Source organism: Lingula anatina, chromosome 3 (genome assembly GCF_051362555.1).
Source record: "Lingula anatina isolate TDL-2025a chromosome 3, LinAna3.0, whole genome shotgun sequence".
Lineage (NCBI taxonomy): Eukaryota > Metazoa > Brachiopoda > Lingulata > Lingulida > Lingulidae > Lingula > Lingula anatina.
This window is the reverse complement of record NC_141769.1, coordinates 21482971-21501788: the sequence shown is the minus strand read 5'-3', so window position 1 is coordinate 21501788 and position 18818 is coordinate 21482971. Positions and strand designations below refer to the sequence as shown.

The 18818-nt window shown below is 29.0% G+C and overlaps 1 protein-coding gene across 2 annotated transcripts; it reads left to right on the top strand.

Annotated features, from left to right (window-relative positions):
* Positions 1–599: 599 nt before the first annotated feature.
* On the top strand, positions 600–5756 carry LOC147763069 (uncharacterized). 2 transcript variants are annotated; one of them, XR_015333674.1, is made up of 3 exons: positions 600–848; positions 2218–2451; positions 4717–5756. XR_015333674.1 is itself a non-coding variant. In XM_087010097.1 (2 exons), exons 1-2 carry the CDS (start codon positions 705–707, stop codon positions 2398–2400), a joined length of 327 nt encoding a protein of 108 aa, XP_086866223.1. In that variant the 5' UTR covers positions 600–704; the 3' UTR covers positions 2401–5756. The 2 variants fall into 2 exon arrangements, 1 of the variants encoding a protein (XP_086866223.1); XM_087010097.1 differs by having other exon boundaries at positions 2218–5756.
* The last annotated feature ends 13062 nt before the right edge of the window (positions 5757–18818 follow it).

The following is an 18818-nucleotide window of genomic DNA, read 5'->3' as shown; positions in this document are numbered from 1 at the left end:
TAACTATTTTAAGGCACCGCATTTTGCAGTCTTTTCAATGTCATTTTCAATTTTCTCTAATTTATTGTCCAAAAAAATCTTTTTAATGAGACACAGTCAACTGATGAGCTTATCACAGATTTTTATTGTTGTAATGCATCCAAATTTCACAAATATTAGACAAGATTTGTGAAAATTATTAACGTTTAACTATTTTAAGCCATGGAATTTTGTAGTCTTTGCAATGTCATTTTCAGTTTTCTCACATTTATTTGCTCTGAAAAATGTTTTTCATGAGACACAGTCAACTGATGAGCTTATCACAGATTTTTATTATTGTTATGCATCATCTGTCCAAATTTCACAAATATTGGACAAGATTTGTGAAAATGGTTAACATTTAACTATTTTAAGGCACTGCATTTGGCAGTCTTTTCAATGTCATTTACAGCATTTCTCAAATTTATATGTTCTGAAAATATCCTTTTTATTAGACATAGTCAACTGCTTAGGTTAAGTTTATCAAAATTATTGTTCAACTATTTTAGTGTGGGAAATTTGTCAATTTTTAGAATTTAATTTTCACTTTTATCAAACATATTGTTCTTTTTCCAGGTGACCTTTTCCATACAGCGTGATGGCTATTTTGGTGAACTGATTCTTCCTGTCTGGTCAGGGCTAATTCCTATAGAAAAAACAGACAGCAAAAGACAACAGCAAGAGCAATGCTATGTCTCATCCATGTGTACAATAGATGGTATATGGCAAGCTTTAGGACATTGTCAAATGGTGTGCTAAACCCTATTCCAGAAACCGATTGTAAGGAGGAATCTGCATCTGGTATTGGTAGTAAGGAGATTCTTAAATGGGTATATATTCTTTTCCAGAGGAAAATTATGGGTAATTTGTCACCTCTTACACAAACAAACTCAAATCATAATATTTGATGTTTAATGTGAGTCTAATTAGATGTTGTGAAATTGAAAAAAAAATATATTGTAGATAATTCTCACTCTTCGCATACAAAATGTCAAACAACTACAATTCTATCACACACTGTCAACTGTTAAGCTTATCACAGAATTTTGTTATTGTTAAGCATCATCTCTTCAAATTTCACAAATATTGAACATGTTTTGTGAAAATTATTAACGTTTAACTATTTTAAGACACCGCATTTTGCAGGCTTTTCAATGTCATTTTCAGTTTTCTCAATTTTATTGTCAAAAAAAAAAACTTTTTCATGAAACACAGTCAACTGATGAGCTTATCACAGATTGTTATTGTTGTTATGCATCATCTATCCAAATTTCACAAATATTAGACAAGATTTGTAAAAATTATTAACGTTTAACTATTTTAAGCCATGGAATTTAGAAGTCGTTTCAGTGTCATTTTCAGTTTTCCCAAATTTATTGTCCAAAAAAAAATCTCTTTCATGAGACACAATCAACTGATGAGCTTATCACAGATTTTTATTGTTGTTATGCTTCATCTATCCAAATTTCACAAATATTAGACAAGATTTGTAAAAATTATTAATGTTTAACTATTTTATACCATGGAATTTGGCAGTGTTTTCAGTGTCATTTTCAGTTTTCTCACATTTATTTGCTCTGAAAAATGTTTTTCATGAGACACAGTCAACTGATGAACTTATCACAGATTTTTATTATTGTTGTGCATCATCTGTCCAAATTTCACAAATATTGGACTTTTATCAAACATATTGTTCTTTTTCCAGGTGACCTTTTCCATACAGTGTGATTGTTAAGCATCATCTGTCCAAATTTCACAAATATTGAACAAGATTTGTAAATTTTATACCATCATCTATCCAAATTTCACAAATTTGGATAGATGATGCATAAAATTTTCAGTTTTCTCACATTTATTTGCTCATAAAAATGTTTTTCATGAGACACAGTGAACTGACGAGCTTATCACAGATTTTTATTGTTGTTATGCATCATCTGTCCAAATTTCACAAATATTGGACAAGATTTGTGAAAATTATTAACATTTAACTATTTTAAGGCACCGCATTTGGCAGTCTTTTCAATGTCATTTTTAGTATTTCTCAAATTTATATGTTCTGAAAATATCCTTTTTATTAGACATAGTCAACTGTTTAGGTTAAGTTTATCAAAATTATTGTTCAACTATTTTAGTGTGGGAAATTTGTCAATTTTTAGAATTTAATTTTCACTTTTATCAAACATATTGTTGTTTTTCCAGGTGACCTTTTCCATACAGCGTGATGGCTTTTTTGGTGAACTGATTCTTCCTGTCTGGTCAGGGCTAATTCTTATAGAAAAAACAGACAGCAAAAGACAACAGCAAGAGCAATGCTATGTCTCATCCATGTGTACAATAGATGGCATATGGCAAGCTTTAGGACATTGTCAAATGGTGTGCTAAACCCTATTCCAGAAACTGATTGTAAGGAGGAATCTGCATCTGGTATTGGTAGTAAGGAGATGTCTTAAATTTTTATGTATTCTTTTCCAGAGGACAGTTATGGGTAATTTGTCACCTCTTACACAAACAAACTCAAATCATAATATTTGATGTTTAATGTGAGTCTAATTAGATGTGAAATTGAAAAAAAAATATTGTAGATAATTCTCACTCTTTGCATACAAAATGTCAAACAACTACAATTCTATCACATACTGTCAATTATTAAGCTTATCACAGATTTTTGTTATTATTAAGCATCATCTCTCCAAATTTCACAAATATTGAACAAGTTTTGTGAAAATTATTAACGTTTAACTATTTTAAGACACCACATTTTACAGTCTTTTCAGTGTCATTTTCAGTTTTCTCAATTTTATTGTCCAAAAAAAATATTTTTAATGAGACACAGTCAACTGATGAGCTTATCACAGATTTTTATTGTTGTTATGCTTCATCTATCCAAATTTCAAAAATATTAGACAAGATTTGTGAAAATTATTAACGTTTAACTATTTTATACCATGGAATTTGGCAGTCTTTTCAGTGTCATGTTCAGTTTTCTCACATTTATTTGCTCTGAAAAATGTTTTTTATGAGACACAGTCAACTGATGAGCTGATCACAGATTTTTAGTATTGTCATGCATCATCTGTCCAAATTTCACAAATATTGGACAAGATTTGTGAAAATTATTAACATTTAACTATTTTAAGGCACCGCATTTGGCAGTCTTTTCAATGTCATTTTCAGTTTTCTCAATTTTATTGTCCAAAAAAAAAACTTTTTCTTGCGACACAGTAAACTAATGAGCTTATCACAGATTTTTATTATTGTTTGGCATCATCACTCCAAATTCCACAAATATTGGAGAAGATTTGTGAAAAATATTAATGTTTAACTATTTTATACCATGGAATTTGGCAGTCTTTTCAATGTCATTTTCAGTTTTCTCACATTTATATTCTCTCAAAAATGTTTTTTATGAGACACAGTAAACTGATGAGCTTATCACAGATTTTTATTATTGTTATGCATCATCTATCCAATTTTCACAAATATTAGACAAAATTTGTAAAAATTCTTAACGTTTAACTATTTAAGCCATGGAATTTGGCAGTCGTTTCAGTGTTATTTTCAGTTTTCTCAAATTTATTGTCCAAAAAAAACTTTTTCATGTGACACATTCAACTGATGAGCTTATCACAGATTGTTATTGTTGTTATGCATCATCTATCCAAATTTCACAAATATTAGACAAGACTTGTGAAAATTATTAACGTTTAACTATTTTAAGCCATGGAATTTTCCAGTCTTTCCACTGTCATTTTCAGTTTTTTCACATTTATATGCTCTGAAAATTCTTTTTCATGAGACACATTCAACTGATGAGGTTATCACAGATTTTTATTATTGTTATGCATCATCTTGCCAATTTTCACAAATATTAGACAAGATTTGTAAAAATTCATAACGTTTAACTATTTAAGCCATGGAATTTGGCAGTCGTTTCAGTGTTATTTTCAGTTTTCTCAAATTAATTGTCCAAAAAAAAAAAAGGTTTTTCATGAGACACAGTCAACTGATGAGCTAATCACAGATTTTTATTGTTGTTATGCATCATCTATCCAAATTTCACAAATATTAGACAAGATTTTTAAAAATTATTAACGTTTAACTATTTTAAGGCACCGCATTTTGCAGTCTTCTCAGTGTCATTTTCAATTTTCTCAAATTTATTGTCCAAAAAAAAATTTTTACATGAGACACAGTCAACTGATGAGCTTATCACAGATTTTTATTGTTGTTATGCTTCATCTATCCAAATTTCACAAATATTATACAAGATTTGTGAAAATTATCAACGTTTAACTATTTTATACCATGGAATTTGGCCGTCTTTTCAATGTCATTTTCAGTTTTCTCACATTTATTTGCTCTGAAAAATGTTTTTCATGAGACACAGTCAACTGATGAGCTCATCACAGATTTTTATTATTGTTATGCATCATCTGTCCAAATTTCACAAATATTGGACAAGATTTGTGAAAATTATTAACATTTAACTATTTTAAGGCACCGCATATGGCAGTCTTTTCAATGTCATTTTCAGTATTTCTCAAATTTATATCTTCTGAAAATATCTTTTTTATTAGACATAGTCAACTGTTTAGTTTAAGTTTATCAAAATTATTGTTCAACTATTTTAGTGTAAGAAATTTGTCAATTTTTAGAATTTAATTTTCACTTTTATCAAACATATTGTTGTTTTTCCAGGTGACCTTTTCCATACAGCGTGATGGCTTTTTTGGTGAACTGATTCTTCCTGTCTGGTCAGGGCTAATTCCTATAGAAAAAACAGACAGCAAAGGACAACAGCAAGAGCAATGCTATGTCTCATCCATGTGTACAATAGATGGTATATGGCAAGCTTTAGGACATTGTCAAATGGTGTGCTAAACCTCAATTCCAGAAACCGATTGTAAGGAGGAATCTGCATCTGGTATTGGTAGTAAGGAGATGTCTTAAATGGGTATATATTCTTTTCCAGAGGACAGTTATGGGTAATTTGTCACCTCTTACACAAACAAACTCAAATCATAATATTTGATGTTTAATGTGAGTCTAATTAGATGTGAAATTGAAAAAAAAATATTGTAGATAATTCTCACTCTTCGCATACAAAATGTCAAACAACTACAATTCTATCACATACTGTCAATTATAAAGCTTATCACAGATTTTTGTTATTGTTAAGCATCATCTCTCCAAATTTCACAAATATTGAACAAGTTTTGTGAAAATTATTAACGTTTAACTATTTTAAGACACCGCATTTTACAGTCTTTTCAGTGTCATTTTCAGTTTTCTCAATTTTATTGTCCAAAAAAAAATATTTTTAATGAGACACAGTCAACTGATGAGCTTATCACAGATTTTTATTGTTGTTATGCATCATCTATCCAAATTTCACAAATATTGGAGAAGATTTGTGAAAAATATTAATGTTTAACTATTTTAAGCCATGGAATTTTGCGGGCTTTGCAATGTCATTTTCAGTTTTTTCACATTTATATGCTCTCAAAAATGTTTTTTATGAGACACAGTAAACTGATGAGCTTATCACAGATTTTTATTATTGTTAAGCATCATCACTCCAAATTCATCAAATTCCACAAATGTTGGAGAAGATTTGTGAAAATTATTAACGTTTAACTATTTTAAGCCATGGAATTTGGCAGTCTTTTCAATGTCATTTTCAGTTTTCTCAATTTTATTGTCCAAAAAAAAAACTTTTTCATGCAACACAGTCAACTGATGAGCTTATCACAGATTTTTATTGTTGTTATGCATCATCTGTCCAAATTTCAAAAATATTGGACAAGATTTGTGAAAAATATTAATGTTTAACTATTTTATACCATGGAATTTGGCAGTCTTTTCAGTGTCATTTTCAGTTTTCTCACATTTATATTCTCTCAAAAATGTTTTTCATGAGACACAGTCAACTGATGAGCTCATCACAGATTTTTATTATTGTTATGCATCATCTGTCCAAATTTCACAAATATTGGACAAGATTTGTGAAAATTATTAACATTTAACTATTATAAGGCACCGCATTTGGCAGTCTTTTCAATGTCATTTTCAGTATTTCTCAAATTTATATGTTCTGAAAATATCCTTTTTATCAGACCTACTCAACTGTTTAGGTTAAGTTTATCAAAATTATTGTTCAACTATTTTAGTGTGGGAAATTTGTCAATTTTTAGAATTTAATTTTCACTTTTATCAAACATATTGTTGTTTTTCCAGGTGACCTTTTCCATACAGCGTGATGGCTTTTTTGGTGAACTGATTCTTCCTGTCTGGTCAGGGCTAATTCTTATAGAAAAAACAGACAGCAAAAGACAACAGCAAGAGCAATGCTATGTCTCATCCATGTGTACAATAGATGGCATATGGCAAGCTTTAGGACATTGTCAAATGGTGTGCTAAACCCTATTCCAGAAACCGATTGTAAGGAGGAATCTGCATCTGGTATTGGTAGTAAGGAGATGTCTTAAATGGTTATATATTCTTTTCCAGAGGACAGATATGGGTAATTTGTCACGTCTTACACAAACAAACTCAAATCATAATATTTGATGTTTAATGTGAGTCTAATTAGATGTGAAATTGAAAAAAAAATATTGTAGATAATTCTCACTCTTTGCATACAAAATGTCAAACAACTACAATTCTATCACATACTGTCAATTATTAAGCTTATCACAGATTTTTGTTATTATTAAGCATCATCTCTCCAAATTTCACAAATACTGAACAAGTTTTGTGAAAATTATTAACGTTTAACTATTTTAAGACACCACATTTTACAGTCTTTTCAGTGTCATTTTCAGTTTTCTCAATTTTATTGTCCAAAAAAAATATTTTTAATGAGACACAGTCAACTGATGAGCTTATCACAGATTTTTATTGTTGTTATGCATCATCTATCCAAATTTCACAAATATAAGACAAGATTTGTGAAAATTATTGACGTTTAACTATTTTAAGTCATGGAATTTGGCAGTCTTTTCAATGTCATTTTCAGTTTTCATGCAACACAGTCAACTGATGAGCTTATCACAGATTTTTATTATTGTTTAGCATCATCACTCCAAATTCCACAAATATTGGAGAAGATTTGTGAAAAATATTAATGTTTAACTATTTTATACCATGGAATTTGGCAGTCTTTTCAATGTCATTTTCAGTTTTCTCACATTTATATTCTCTCAAAAATGTTTTTTATGAGACACAGTAAACTGATGAGCTTATCACAGATTTTTATTATTGTTAAGCATCATCACTCCAAATTCCACAAATGTTGGAGAAGATTTGTGAAAATTATTAACGTTTAACTATTTTAAGCCATGGAATTTGGCAGTCTTTTCAATGTCATTTTCAGTTTTCTCACATTTATATGCTCTGAAAAATGTTTTTCATGAAACACAGTCAACTTTTCAGTGTCATTTTCAGTTTTCTCAAAATTATTGTCCAAAAAAAATCTCTCTTGAGACACAGTCAACTGATGAGCTTATCACAGATTTTTGTTTTTATGCTTAATCTGTCCAAATTTCAAAAATATTAGACAAGATTTGTGAAAATTATTAACGTTTAATTATTTTATACCATGGAATTTGGCAGTCTTTTCAGTGTCATGTTCAGTTTTCTCACATTTATTTGCTCTGAAAAATGTTTTTCATGAGACACAGTCAATTGATGAGCTGATCACAGATTTTAATTATTGTTATGCATCATCTGTCCAAATTTCACAAATATTGGACAAGATTTGTGAAAATTATTAACATTTAACTATTTTAAGGCACCGCATTTGGCAGTCTTTTCAATGTCATTTTCAGTTTTCTCACATTTATATGCTCTGAAAAATGTTTTTCATGAGACACATTCAACTGATGAGCTTATCTCAGATTTTTAGTATTGTTATGCATCATCTGTCCAAATAACACAAATATTTAACAAGATTTGTGAAAATTATTAACATTTAACTATTTTAAGGCACCGCATTTGGCAGTCTTTTCAATGTCATTTTCAGTTTTCTCAATTTTATTGTCCAAAAAAAACTTTTTCATGCGACACAGTGAACTGATGAGCTTATCACAGATTTTTATTATTGTTTAGCATCATCACTCCAAATTCCCCAAATATTGGAGAAGATTTGTGAAAATTATTAACGTTTAACTATTTTAAGCCATGGAATTTGGCAGTCTTTTCAATGTCATTTTCAGTTTTCTCACATTTATATTCTCTCAAAAATGTTTTTTATGAGACACAGTAAACTGATGAGCTTATCACAGATTTTTATTATTGTTAAGCATCATCACTCCAAATTCCACAAATGTTGGAGAAGATTTGTGAAAATTATTAACGTTTAACTATTTTAAGCCATGGAATTTGGCAGTCTTTTCAATGTCATTTTCAGTTTTCTCACATTTATATGCTCTGAAAAATGTTTTTCATGAAACACAGTCAACTTTTCAGTGTCATTTTCAGTTTTCTCAAAATTATTGTCCAAAAAAAATCTCTCTTGCGACACAGTCAACTGATGAGCTTATCACAGATTTTTATTATTGTTTAGCATCATCACTCCAAATTCCACAAATATTGGAGAAGATTTGTGAAAAATATTAATGTTTAACTATTTTATACCATGGAATTTGGCAGTCTTTTCAATGTCATTTTCAGTTTTCTCACATTTATATTCTCTCAAAAATGTTTTTTATGAGACACAGTAAACTGATGAGCTTATCACAGATTTTTATTATTGTTAAGCATCATCACTCCAAATTCCACAAATGTTGGAGAAGATTTGTGAAAATTATTAACGTTTAACTATTTTAAGCCATGGAATTTGGCAGTCTTTTCAATGTCATTTTCAGTTTTCTCACATTTATATGCTCTGAAAAATGTTTTTCATGAAACACAGTCAACTGATGAGCTTATCACAGATTTTTATTGTTGTTATGCATCATCTGTCCAAATTTCACAAATATTGGACAAGATTTGTGAAAATTATTAACATTTAACTATTTTAAGCCATGGAATTTGGCAGTCTTTTCAATGTCATTTTCAGTTTTCTCACATTTATATGCTCTGAAAATTCTTTTTCATGAGACACATTCAACTGATGAGCTTATCTCAGATTTTTAGTATTGTTATGCATCATCTGTCCAAATTACACAAATATTGAACAAGATTTGTGAAAAATATTAATGTTTAACTTTTTTAAGGCACCGCATTTTGCAGTCTTTTCAATGTCATTTTCAGTTTACTCAATTTTATTGTCCAAAAAAAACTTTTTCATGCGACACAGTAAACTGATGAGCTTATCACAGATTTTTATTATTGTTTAGCATCATCACTCCAAATTCCACAAATATTGGAGAAGATTTGTGAAAAATATTAATGTTTAACTATTTTATACCATGGAATTTGGCAGTCTTTTCAATGTCATTTTCAGTTTTCTCACATTTATATGCTCTCAAAAATGTTTTTTATGAGACACAGTAAACTGATGAGCTTATCACAGATTTTTATTGTTGTTATGCATCATCTATCCAAATTTCACAAATATTAGACAAGATTTGTAAAAATTATTAACGTTTAACTATTTTAAGGCACCACATTTCGTAGTCTTTTCAGTGTCATTTTCAATTTTCTCAATTTTATTGTCCAAAAAAAAAAATTTTTAATGAGACACAGTCAACTGATGAGCTTATCACAGATTTAAATTATTGTTATGCATCATCTATTCAAATTTTACAAATATTAGACAAGATTTGTGAAAATTATTAACGTTTAACTATTTTATGCCATGGAATTTGGCAGTCTTTTCAATGTCATTTTCAGTTTTCTCACATTTATATGCTCTGAAAAATGTTTTTCATGAAACACAGTCAACTGATGAGCTTATCACAGATTTTTATTGTTGTTATGCATCATCTGTCCAAATTTCACAAATATTGGACAAGATTTGTGAAAATTATTAACGTTTAACTATTTTAAGGCACCGCATTTTGTAGTCTTTTCAGTGTCATTTTCAATTTTCTCAATTTTTTTGTCCAAAAAAAATATTTTTAATGAGACACAGTAAAATGATGAGCTTATCACAGATTTGTATTATTGTTATGCATCATCTATCCAATTTTCACAAATATTAGACAAGATTTGTGAAAATTATTAACGTTTAACTATTTTATGCCATGGAATTTGGCAGTCTTTTCAATGTCATTTTCAGTTTTCTCACATTTATATGCTCTGAAAAATGTTTTTCATGAAACACAGTCAACTGATGAGCTTATCACAGATTTTTATTGTTGTTATGCATCATCTGTCCAAATATCACAAATATTGGACAAGATTTGTGAAAATTATTAACATTTAACTATTTTAAGGCACCGCATTTGGCAGTCTTTTCAATGTCATTTTCAGTTTTCTCAATTTTATTGTCCAAAAAAAACCTTTTCATGCGACACAGTAAACTGATGAGCTTATCACAGATTTTTATTATTGTTTAGCATCATCACTCCAAATTCCACAAATATTGGAGAAGATTTGTGAAAAATATTAATGTTTAGCTATTTTATACCATGGAATTTGGCAGTCTTTTCAATGTCATTTTCAGTTTTCTCACATTTATATTCTCTCAAAAATGTTTTTTATGAGACACAGTAAACTGATGAGCTTATCACAGATTTTTATTATTGTTAAGCATCATCACTCCAAATTCCACAAATGTTGGAGAAGATTTGTGAAAATTATTAACGTTTAACTATTTTAAGCCATGGAATTTGGCAGTCTTTTCAATGTCATTTTCAGTTTTCTCACATTTATATGCTCTGAAAAATGTTTTTCATGAAACACAGTCAACTTTTCAGTGTCATTTTCAGTTTTCTCAAAATTATTGTCCAAAAAAAATCTCTCTTGCGACACAGTCAACTGATGAGCTTATCACAGATTTTTATTATTGTTTAGCATCATCACTCCAAATTCCACAAATATTGGAGAAGATTTGTGAAAAATATTAATGTTTAACTATTTTATACCATGGAATTTGGCAGTCTTTTCAATGTCATTTTCAGTTTTCTCACATTTATATTCTCTCAAAAATGTTTTTTATGAGACACAGTAAACTGATGAGCTTATCACAGATTTTTATTATTGTTAAGCATCATCACTCCAAATTCCACAAATGTTGGAGAAGATTTGTGAAAATTATTAACGTTTAACTATTTTAAGCCATGGAATTTGGCAGTCTTTTCAATGTCATTTTCAGTTTTCTCACATTTATATGCTCTGAAAAATGTTTTTCATGAAACACAGTCAACTGATGAGCTTATCACAGATTTTTATTGTTGTTATGCATCATCTGTCCAAATTTCACAAATATTGGACAAGATTTGTGAAAATTATTAACATTTAACTATTTTAAGCCATGGAATTTGGCAGTCTTTTCAATGTCATTTTCAGTTTTCTCACATTTATATGCTCTGAAAATTCTTTTTCATGAGACACATTCAACTGATGAGCTTATCTCAGATTTTTAGTATTGTTATGCATCATCTGTCCAAATTACACAAATATTGAACAAGATTTGTGAAAAATATTAATGTTTAACTTTTTTAAGGCACCGCATTTTGCAGTCTTTTCAATGTCATTTTCAGTTTACTCAATTTTATTGTCCAAAAAAAACTTTTTCATGCGACACAGTAAACTGATGAGCTTATCACAGATTTTTATTATTGTTTAGCATCATCACTCCAAATTCCACAAATATTGGAGAAGATTTGTGAAAAATATTAATGTTTAACTATTTTATACCATGGAATTTGGCAGTCTTTTCAATGTCATTTTCAGTTTTCTCACATTTATATGCTCTCAAAAATGTTTTTTATGAGACACAGTAAACTGATGAGCTTATCACAGATTTTTATTGTTGTTATGCATCATCTATCCAAATTTCACAAATATTAGACAAGATTTGTAAAAATTATTAACGTTTAACTATTTTAAGGCACCACATTTCGTAGTCTTTTCAGTGTCATTTTCAATTTTCTCAATTTTATTGTCCAAAAAAAATAATTTTTAATGAGACACAGTCAACTGATGAGCTTATCACAGATTTAAATTATTGTTATGCATCATCTATTCAAATTTTACAAATATTAGACAAGATTTGTGAAAATTATTAACGTTTAACTATTTTATGCCATGGAATTTGGCAGTCTTTTCAATGTCATTTTCAGTTTTCTCACATTTATATGCTCTGAAAAATGTTTTTCATGAAACACAGTCAACTGATGAGCTTATCACAGATTTGTATTGTTGTTATGCATCATCTGTCCAAATTTCACAAATATTGGACAAGATTTGTGAAAATTATTGACGTTTAACTATTTTATGTCATGGAATTTGGCAGTCTTTTCAATGTCATTTTCAGTTTTCTCACATTTATATGCTCTGAAAATTCCTTTTCATGAGACACATTCAACTGATGAGCTTATCTCAGATTTTTAGTGTTGTTATGCATCATCTGTCCAAATTACACAAATATTGAACAAGATTTGTGAAAATTATTAACGTTTAACTATTTTAAGGCACCGCATTTTGCAGTCTTTTCAATGTCATTTTCAGTTTTCTCAATTTTATTGTCCAAAAAAAACTTTTTCATGCGACACAGTCAACTGATGAGCTTATCACAGATTTTTATTGTTGTTATGCATCATCTATCCAAATTTCACAAATATTAGACACGATTTGTAAAAATTATTAACGTTTAACTATTTTAAGGCACCGCATTTTGTAGTCTTTTCAGTGTCATTTTCAATTTTCTCAATTTTTTTGTCCAAAAAAAATATTTTTAATGAGACACAGTAAAATGATGAGCTTATCACAGATTTGTATTATTGTTATGCATCATCTATCCAATTTTCACAAATATTAGACAAGATTTGTGAAAATTATTAACGTTTAACTATTTTATGCCATGGAATTTGGCAGTCTTTTCAATGTCATTTTCAGTTTTCTCACATTTATATGCTCTGAAAAATGTTTTTCATGAAACACAGTCAACTGATGAGCTTATCACAGATTTTTATTGTTGTTATGCATCATCTGTCCAAATATCACAAATATTGGACAAGATTTGTGAAAATTATTAACATTTAACTATTTTAAGGCACCGCATTTGGCAGTCTTTTCAATGTCATTTTCAGTTTTCTCAATTTTATTGTCCAAAAAAAACTTTTTCATGCGACACAGTAAACTGATGAGCTTATCACAGATTTTTATTATTGTTTAGCATCATCACTCCAAATTCCACAAATATTGGAGAAGATTTGTGAAAAATATTAATGTTTAGCTATTTTATACCATGGAATTTGGCAGTCTTTTCAATGTCATTTTCAGTTTTCTCACATTTATATTCTCTCAAAAATGTTTTTTATGAGACACAGTAAACTGATGAGCTTATCACAGATTTTTATTATTGTTAAGCATCATCACTCCAAATTCCACAAATGTTGGAGAAGATTTGTGAAAATTATTAACGTTTAACTATTTTAAGCCATGGAATTTGGCAGTCTTTTCAATGTCATTTTCAGTTTTCTCACATTTATATGCTCTGAAAAATGTTTTTCATGAAACACAGTCAACTTTTCAGTGTCATTTTCAGTTTTCTCAAAATTATTGTCCAAAAAAAATCTCTCTTGCGACACAGTCAACTGATGAGCTTATCACAGATTTTTATTATTGTTTAGCATCATCACTCCAAATTCCACAAATATTGGAGAAGATTTGTGAAAAATATTAATGTTTAACTATTTTATACCATGGAATTTGGCAGTCTTTTCAATGTCATTTTCAGTTTTCTCACATTTATATTCTCTCAAAAATGTTTTTTATGAGACACAGTAAACTGATGAGCTTATCACAGATTTTTATTATTGTTAAGCATCATCACTCCAAATTCCACAAATGTTGGAGAAGATTTGTGAAAATTATTAACGTTTAACTATTTTAAGCCATGGAATTTGGCAGTCTTTTCAATGTCATTTTCAGTTTTCTCACATTTATATGCTCTGAAAAATGTTTTTCATGAAACACAGTCAACTGATGAGCTTATCACAGATTTTTATTGTTGTTATGCATCATCTGTCCAAATTTCACAAATATTGGACAAGATTTGTGAAAATTATTAACATTTAACTATTTTAAGCCATGGAATTTGGCAGTCTTTTCAATGTCATTTTCAGTTTTCTCACATTTATATGCTCTGAAAATTCTTTTTCATGAGACACATTCAACTGATGAGCTTATCTCAGATTTTTAGTATTGTTATGCATCATCTGTCCAAATTACACAAATATTGAACAAGATTTGTGAAAAATATTAATGTTTAACTTTTTTAAGGCACCGCATTTTGCAGTCTTTTCAATGTCATTTTCAGTTTACTCAATTTTATTGTCCAAAAAAAACTTTTTCATGCGACACAGTAAACTGATGAGCTTATCACAGATTTTTATTATTGTTTAGCATCATCACTCCAAATTCCACAAATATTGGAGAAGATTTGTGAAAAATATTAATGTTTAACTATTTTATACCATGGAATTTGGCAGTCTTTTCAATGTCATTTTCAGTTTTCTCACATTTATATGCTCTCAAAAATGTTTTTTATGAGACACAGTAAACTGATGAGCTTATCACAGATTTTTATTGTTGTTATGCATCATCTATCCAAATTTCACAAATATTAGACAAGATTTGTAAAAATTATTAACGTTTAACTATTTTAAGGCACCACATTTCGTAGTCTTTTCAGTGTCATTTTCAATTTTCTCAATTTTATTGTCCAAAAAAAATAATTTTTAATGAGACACAGTCAACTGATGAGCTTATCACAGATTTAAATTATTGTTATGCATCATCTATTCAAATTTTACAAATATTAGACAAGATTTGTGAAAATTATTAACGTTTAACTATTTTATGCCATGGAATTTGGCAGTCTTTTCAATGTCATTTTCAGTTTTCTCACATTTATATGCTCTGAAAAATGTTTTTCATGAAACACAGTCAACTGATGAGCTTATCACAGATTTGTATTGTTGTTATGCATCATCTGTCCAAATTTCACAAATATTGGACAAGATTTGTGAAAATTATTGACGTTTAACTATTTTATGTCATGGAATTTGGCAGTCTTTTCAATGTCATTTTCAGTTTTCTCACATTTATATGCTCTGAAAATTCCTTTTCATGAGACACATTCAACTGATGAGCTTATCTCAGATTTTTAGTGTTGTTATGCATCATCTGTCCAAATTACACAAATATTGAACAAGATTTGTGAAAATTATTAACGTTTAACTATTTTAAGGCACCGCATTTTGCAGTCTTTTCAATGTCATTTTCAGTTTTCTCAATTTTATTGTCCAAAAAAAACTTTTTCATGCGACACAGTCAACTGATGAGCTTATCACAGATTTTTATTGTTGTTATGCATCATCTATCCAAATTTCACAAATATTAGACACGATTTGTAAAAATTATTAACGTTTAACTATTTTAAGGCACCGCATTTTGTAGTCTTTTCAGTGTCATTTTCAATTTTCTCAATTTTTTTGTCCAAAAAAAATATTTTTAATGAGACACAGTAAAATGATGAGCTTATCACAGATTTGTATTATTGTTATGCATCATCTATCCAATTTTCACAAATATTAGACAAGATTTGTGAAAATTATTAACGTTTAACTATTTTATGCCATGGAATTTGGCAGTCTTTTCAATGTCATTTTCAGTTTTCTCACATTTATATGCTCTGAAAAATGTTTTTCATGAAACACAGTCAACTGATGAGCTTATCACAGATTTTTATTGTTGTTATGCATCATCTGTCCAAATATCACAAATATTGGACAAGATTTGTGAAAATTATTAACATTTAACTATTTTAAGGCACCGCATTTGGCAGTCTTTTCAATGTCATTTTCAGTTTTCTCAATTTTATTGTCCAAAAAAAACTTTTTCATGCGACACAGTAAACTGATGAGCTTATCACAGATTTTTATTATTGTTTAGCATCATCACTCCAAATTCCACAAATATTGGAGAAGATTTGTGAAAAATATTAATGTTTAGCTATTTTATACCATGGAATTTGGCAGTCTTTTCAATGTCATTTTCAGTTTTCTCACATTTATATTCTCTCAAAAATGTTTTTTATGAGACACAGTAAACTGATGAGCTTATCACAGATTTTTATTATTGTTAAGCATCATCACTCCAAATTCCACAAATGTTGGAGAAGATTTGTGAAAATTATTAACGTTTAACTATTTTAAGCCATGGAATTTGGCAGTCTTTTCAATGTCATTTTCAGTTTTCTCACATTTATATGCTCTGAAAAATGTTTTTCATGAAACACAGTCAACTTTTCAGTGTCATTTTCAGTTTTCTCAAAATTATTGTCCAAAAAAAATCTCTCTTGCGACACAGTCAACTGATGAGCTTATCACAGATTTTTATTATTGTTTAGCATCATCACTCCAAATTCCACAAATATTGGAGAAGATTTGTGAAAAATATTAATGTTTAACTATTTTATACCATGGAATTTGGCAGTCTTTTCAATGTCATTTTCAGTTTTCTCACATTTATATGCTCTGAAAAATGTTTTTCATGAAACACAGTCAACTGATGAGCTTATCACAGATTTTTATTGTTGTTATGCATCATCTGTCCAAATTTCACAAATATTGGACAAGATTTGTGAAAATTATTAACATTTAACTATTTTAAGCCATGGAATTTGGCAGTCTTTTCAATGTCATTTTCAGTTTTCTCACATTTATATGCTCTGAAAATTCTTTTTCATGAGACACATTCAACTGATGAGCTTATCTCAGATTTTTAGTATTGTTATGCATCATCTGTCCAAATTACACAAATATTGAACAAGATTTGTGAAAAATATTAATGTTTAACTTTTTTAAGGCACCCGTTTTGCAGTCTTTTCAATGTCATTTTCAGTTTACTCAATTTTATTGTCCAAAAAAAACTTTTTCATGCGACACAGTAAACTGATGAGCTTATCACAGATTTTTATTATTGTTTAGCATCATCACTCCAAATTCCACAAATATTGGAGAAGATTTGTGAAAAATATTAATGTTTAACTATTTTATACCATGGAATTTGGCAGTCTTTTCAATGTCATTTTCAGTTTTCTCACATTTATATGCTCTCAAAAATGTTTTTTATGAGACACAGTAAACTGATGAGCTTATCACAGATTTTTATTGTTGTTATGCATCATCTATCCAAATTTCACAAATATTAGACAAGATTTGTAAAAATTATTAACGTTTAACTATTTTAAGGCACCACATTTCGTAGTCTTTTCAGTGTCATTTTCAATTTTCTCAATTTTATTGTCCAAAAAAAAAAATTTTTAATGAGACACAGTCAACTGATGAGCTTATCACAGATTTCTATTATTGTTATGCATCATCTGTCCAAATTTCACAAATGTTGGACAAGATTTGTGAAAATTATTAACATTTAACTATTTTAAGGCACCGCATTTGGCAGTCTTTTCAATGTCATTTTCAGTATTTCTCAAATTTATATGTTCTGAAAATATCCTTTTTATCAGACATAGTCAACTGTTTAGGTTAAGTTTATCAAAATTATTGTTCAACTATTTAAGTGTGGGAAATTTGTCAATTTTTAGAATTTAATTTTTACTTTTATCAAACATATTGTTGTTTTTCCAGGTGACCTTTTCCATACAGCGTGATGGCTTTTTTGGTGAACTGATTCTTCCTGTCTGGTCAGGGCTAATTCTAATAGAAAAAACTGACAGCAAAAGACAACAGTAAGAGCAATGCTATGTCTCATCCATGTGTACAATAGATGGCATATGGCAAGCTTTAGAACATTGTCAAATGGTGTGCTAAACCCTATTCCAGAAACCGATTGTAAGGAGGAATCTGCATCTGGTATTGGTAGTAAGGAGATGTCTTAAATGGGTATATATTCTTTTCCAGAGGACAGTTATGGGTAATTTGTCACCTCTTACACAAACAAACTCAAATCATAATATTTGATGTTTAATGTGAGTCTAATTAGATGTGAAATTGAAAAAAAAATATTGTAGATAATTCTCACTCTTCGCATACAAAATGTCAAACAACTACAATTCTATCACATACTGTCAATTGTTAAGCTTATCACAGATTTTTGTTATTGTTAAGCATCATCTCTCCAAATTTCACAAATATTGAACAAGTTTTGTGAAAATTATTAACGTTTAACTATTTTATGCCAGTTTTTTCAACATTATTGTCCAAAAAAAATCTTTTTCATAAGACACAGTCAACTGATGAGCTTATCACAGATTTTTATTGTTGTTATGCATCATCTATCCAAATTTCACAAATATAAGACAAGATTTGTGAAAATTATTGACGTTTAACTATTTTAAGCCATGGAATTTGGCAGTCTTTTCAATGTCATTTTCAGTTTTCTCACATTTATATGCTCTGAAAAATGTTTTTCATGAAACACAGTCAACTGATGAGCTTATCACAGATTTTTATTGTTGTTATGCATCATCTGTCCAAATTTCACAAATATTGGACAAGATTTGTGAAAATTATTAACATTTAACTATTTTAAGGCACCGCATTCGGCAGTCTTTTCAATGTCATTTTCAGTTTTCTCAATTTTATTGTCCAAACTTTCCTTTTTCATGCAACACAGTAAACTGATGAGCTTATCACAGATTTTTATTATTGTTTAGCATC

What these genes read in the sequence shown, in the direction of transcription:
- LOC147763069 (XM_087010097.1), top strand. Translation starts at nt 705, where the DNA reads ATGCTATGTCTCATCCATGTGTACAATAGATGGTATATGGCAAGCTTT. An exon ending in GTAAGGAGATTCTTAAATGG is followed by an intron (nt 849 to 2,217) that starts GTATATATTCTT and finishes TTGTTTTTCCAG; the next exon opens with GTGACCTTTTCCATACAGCG.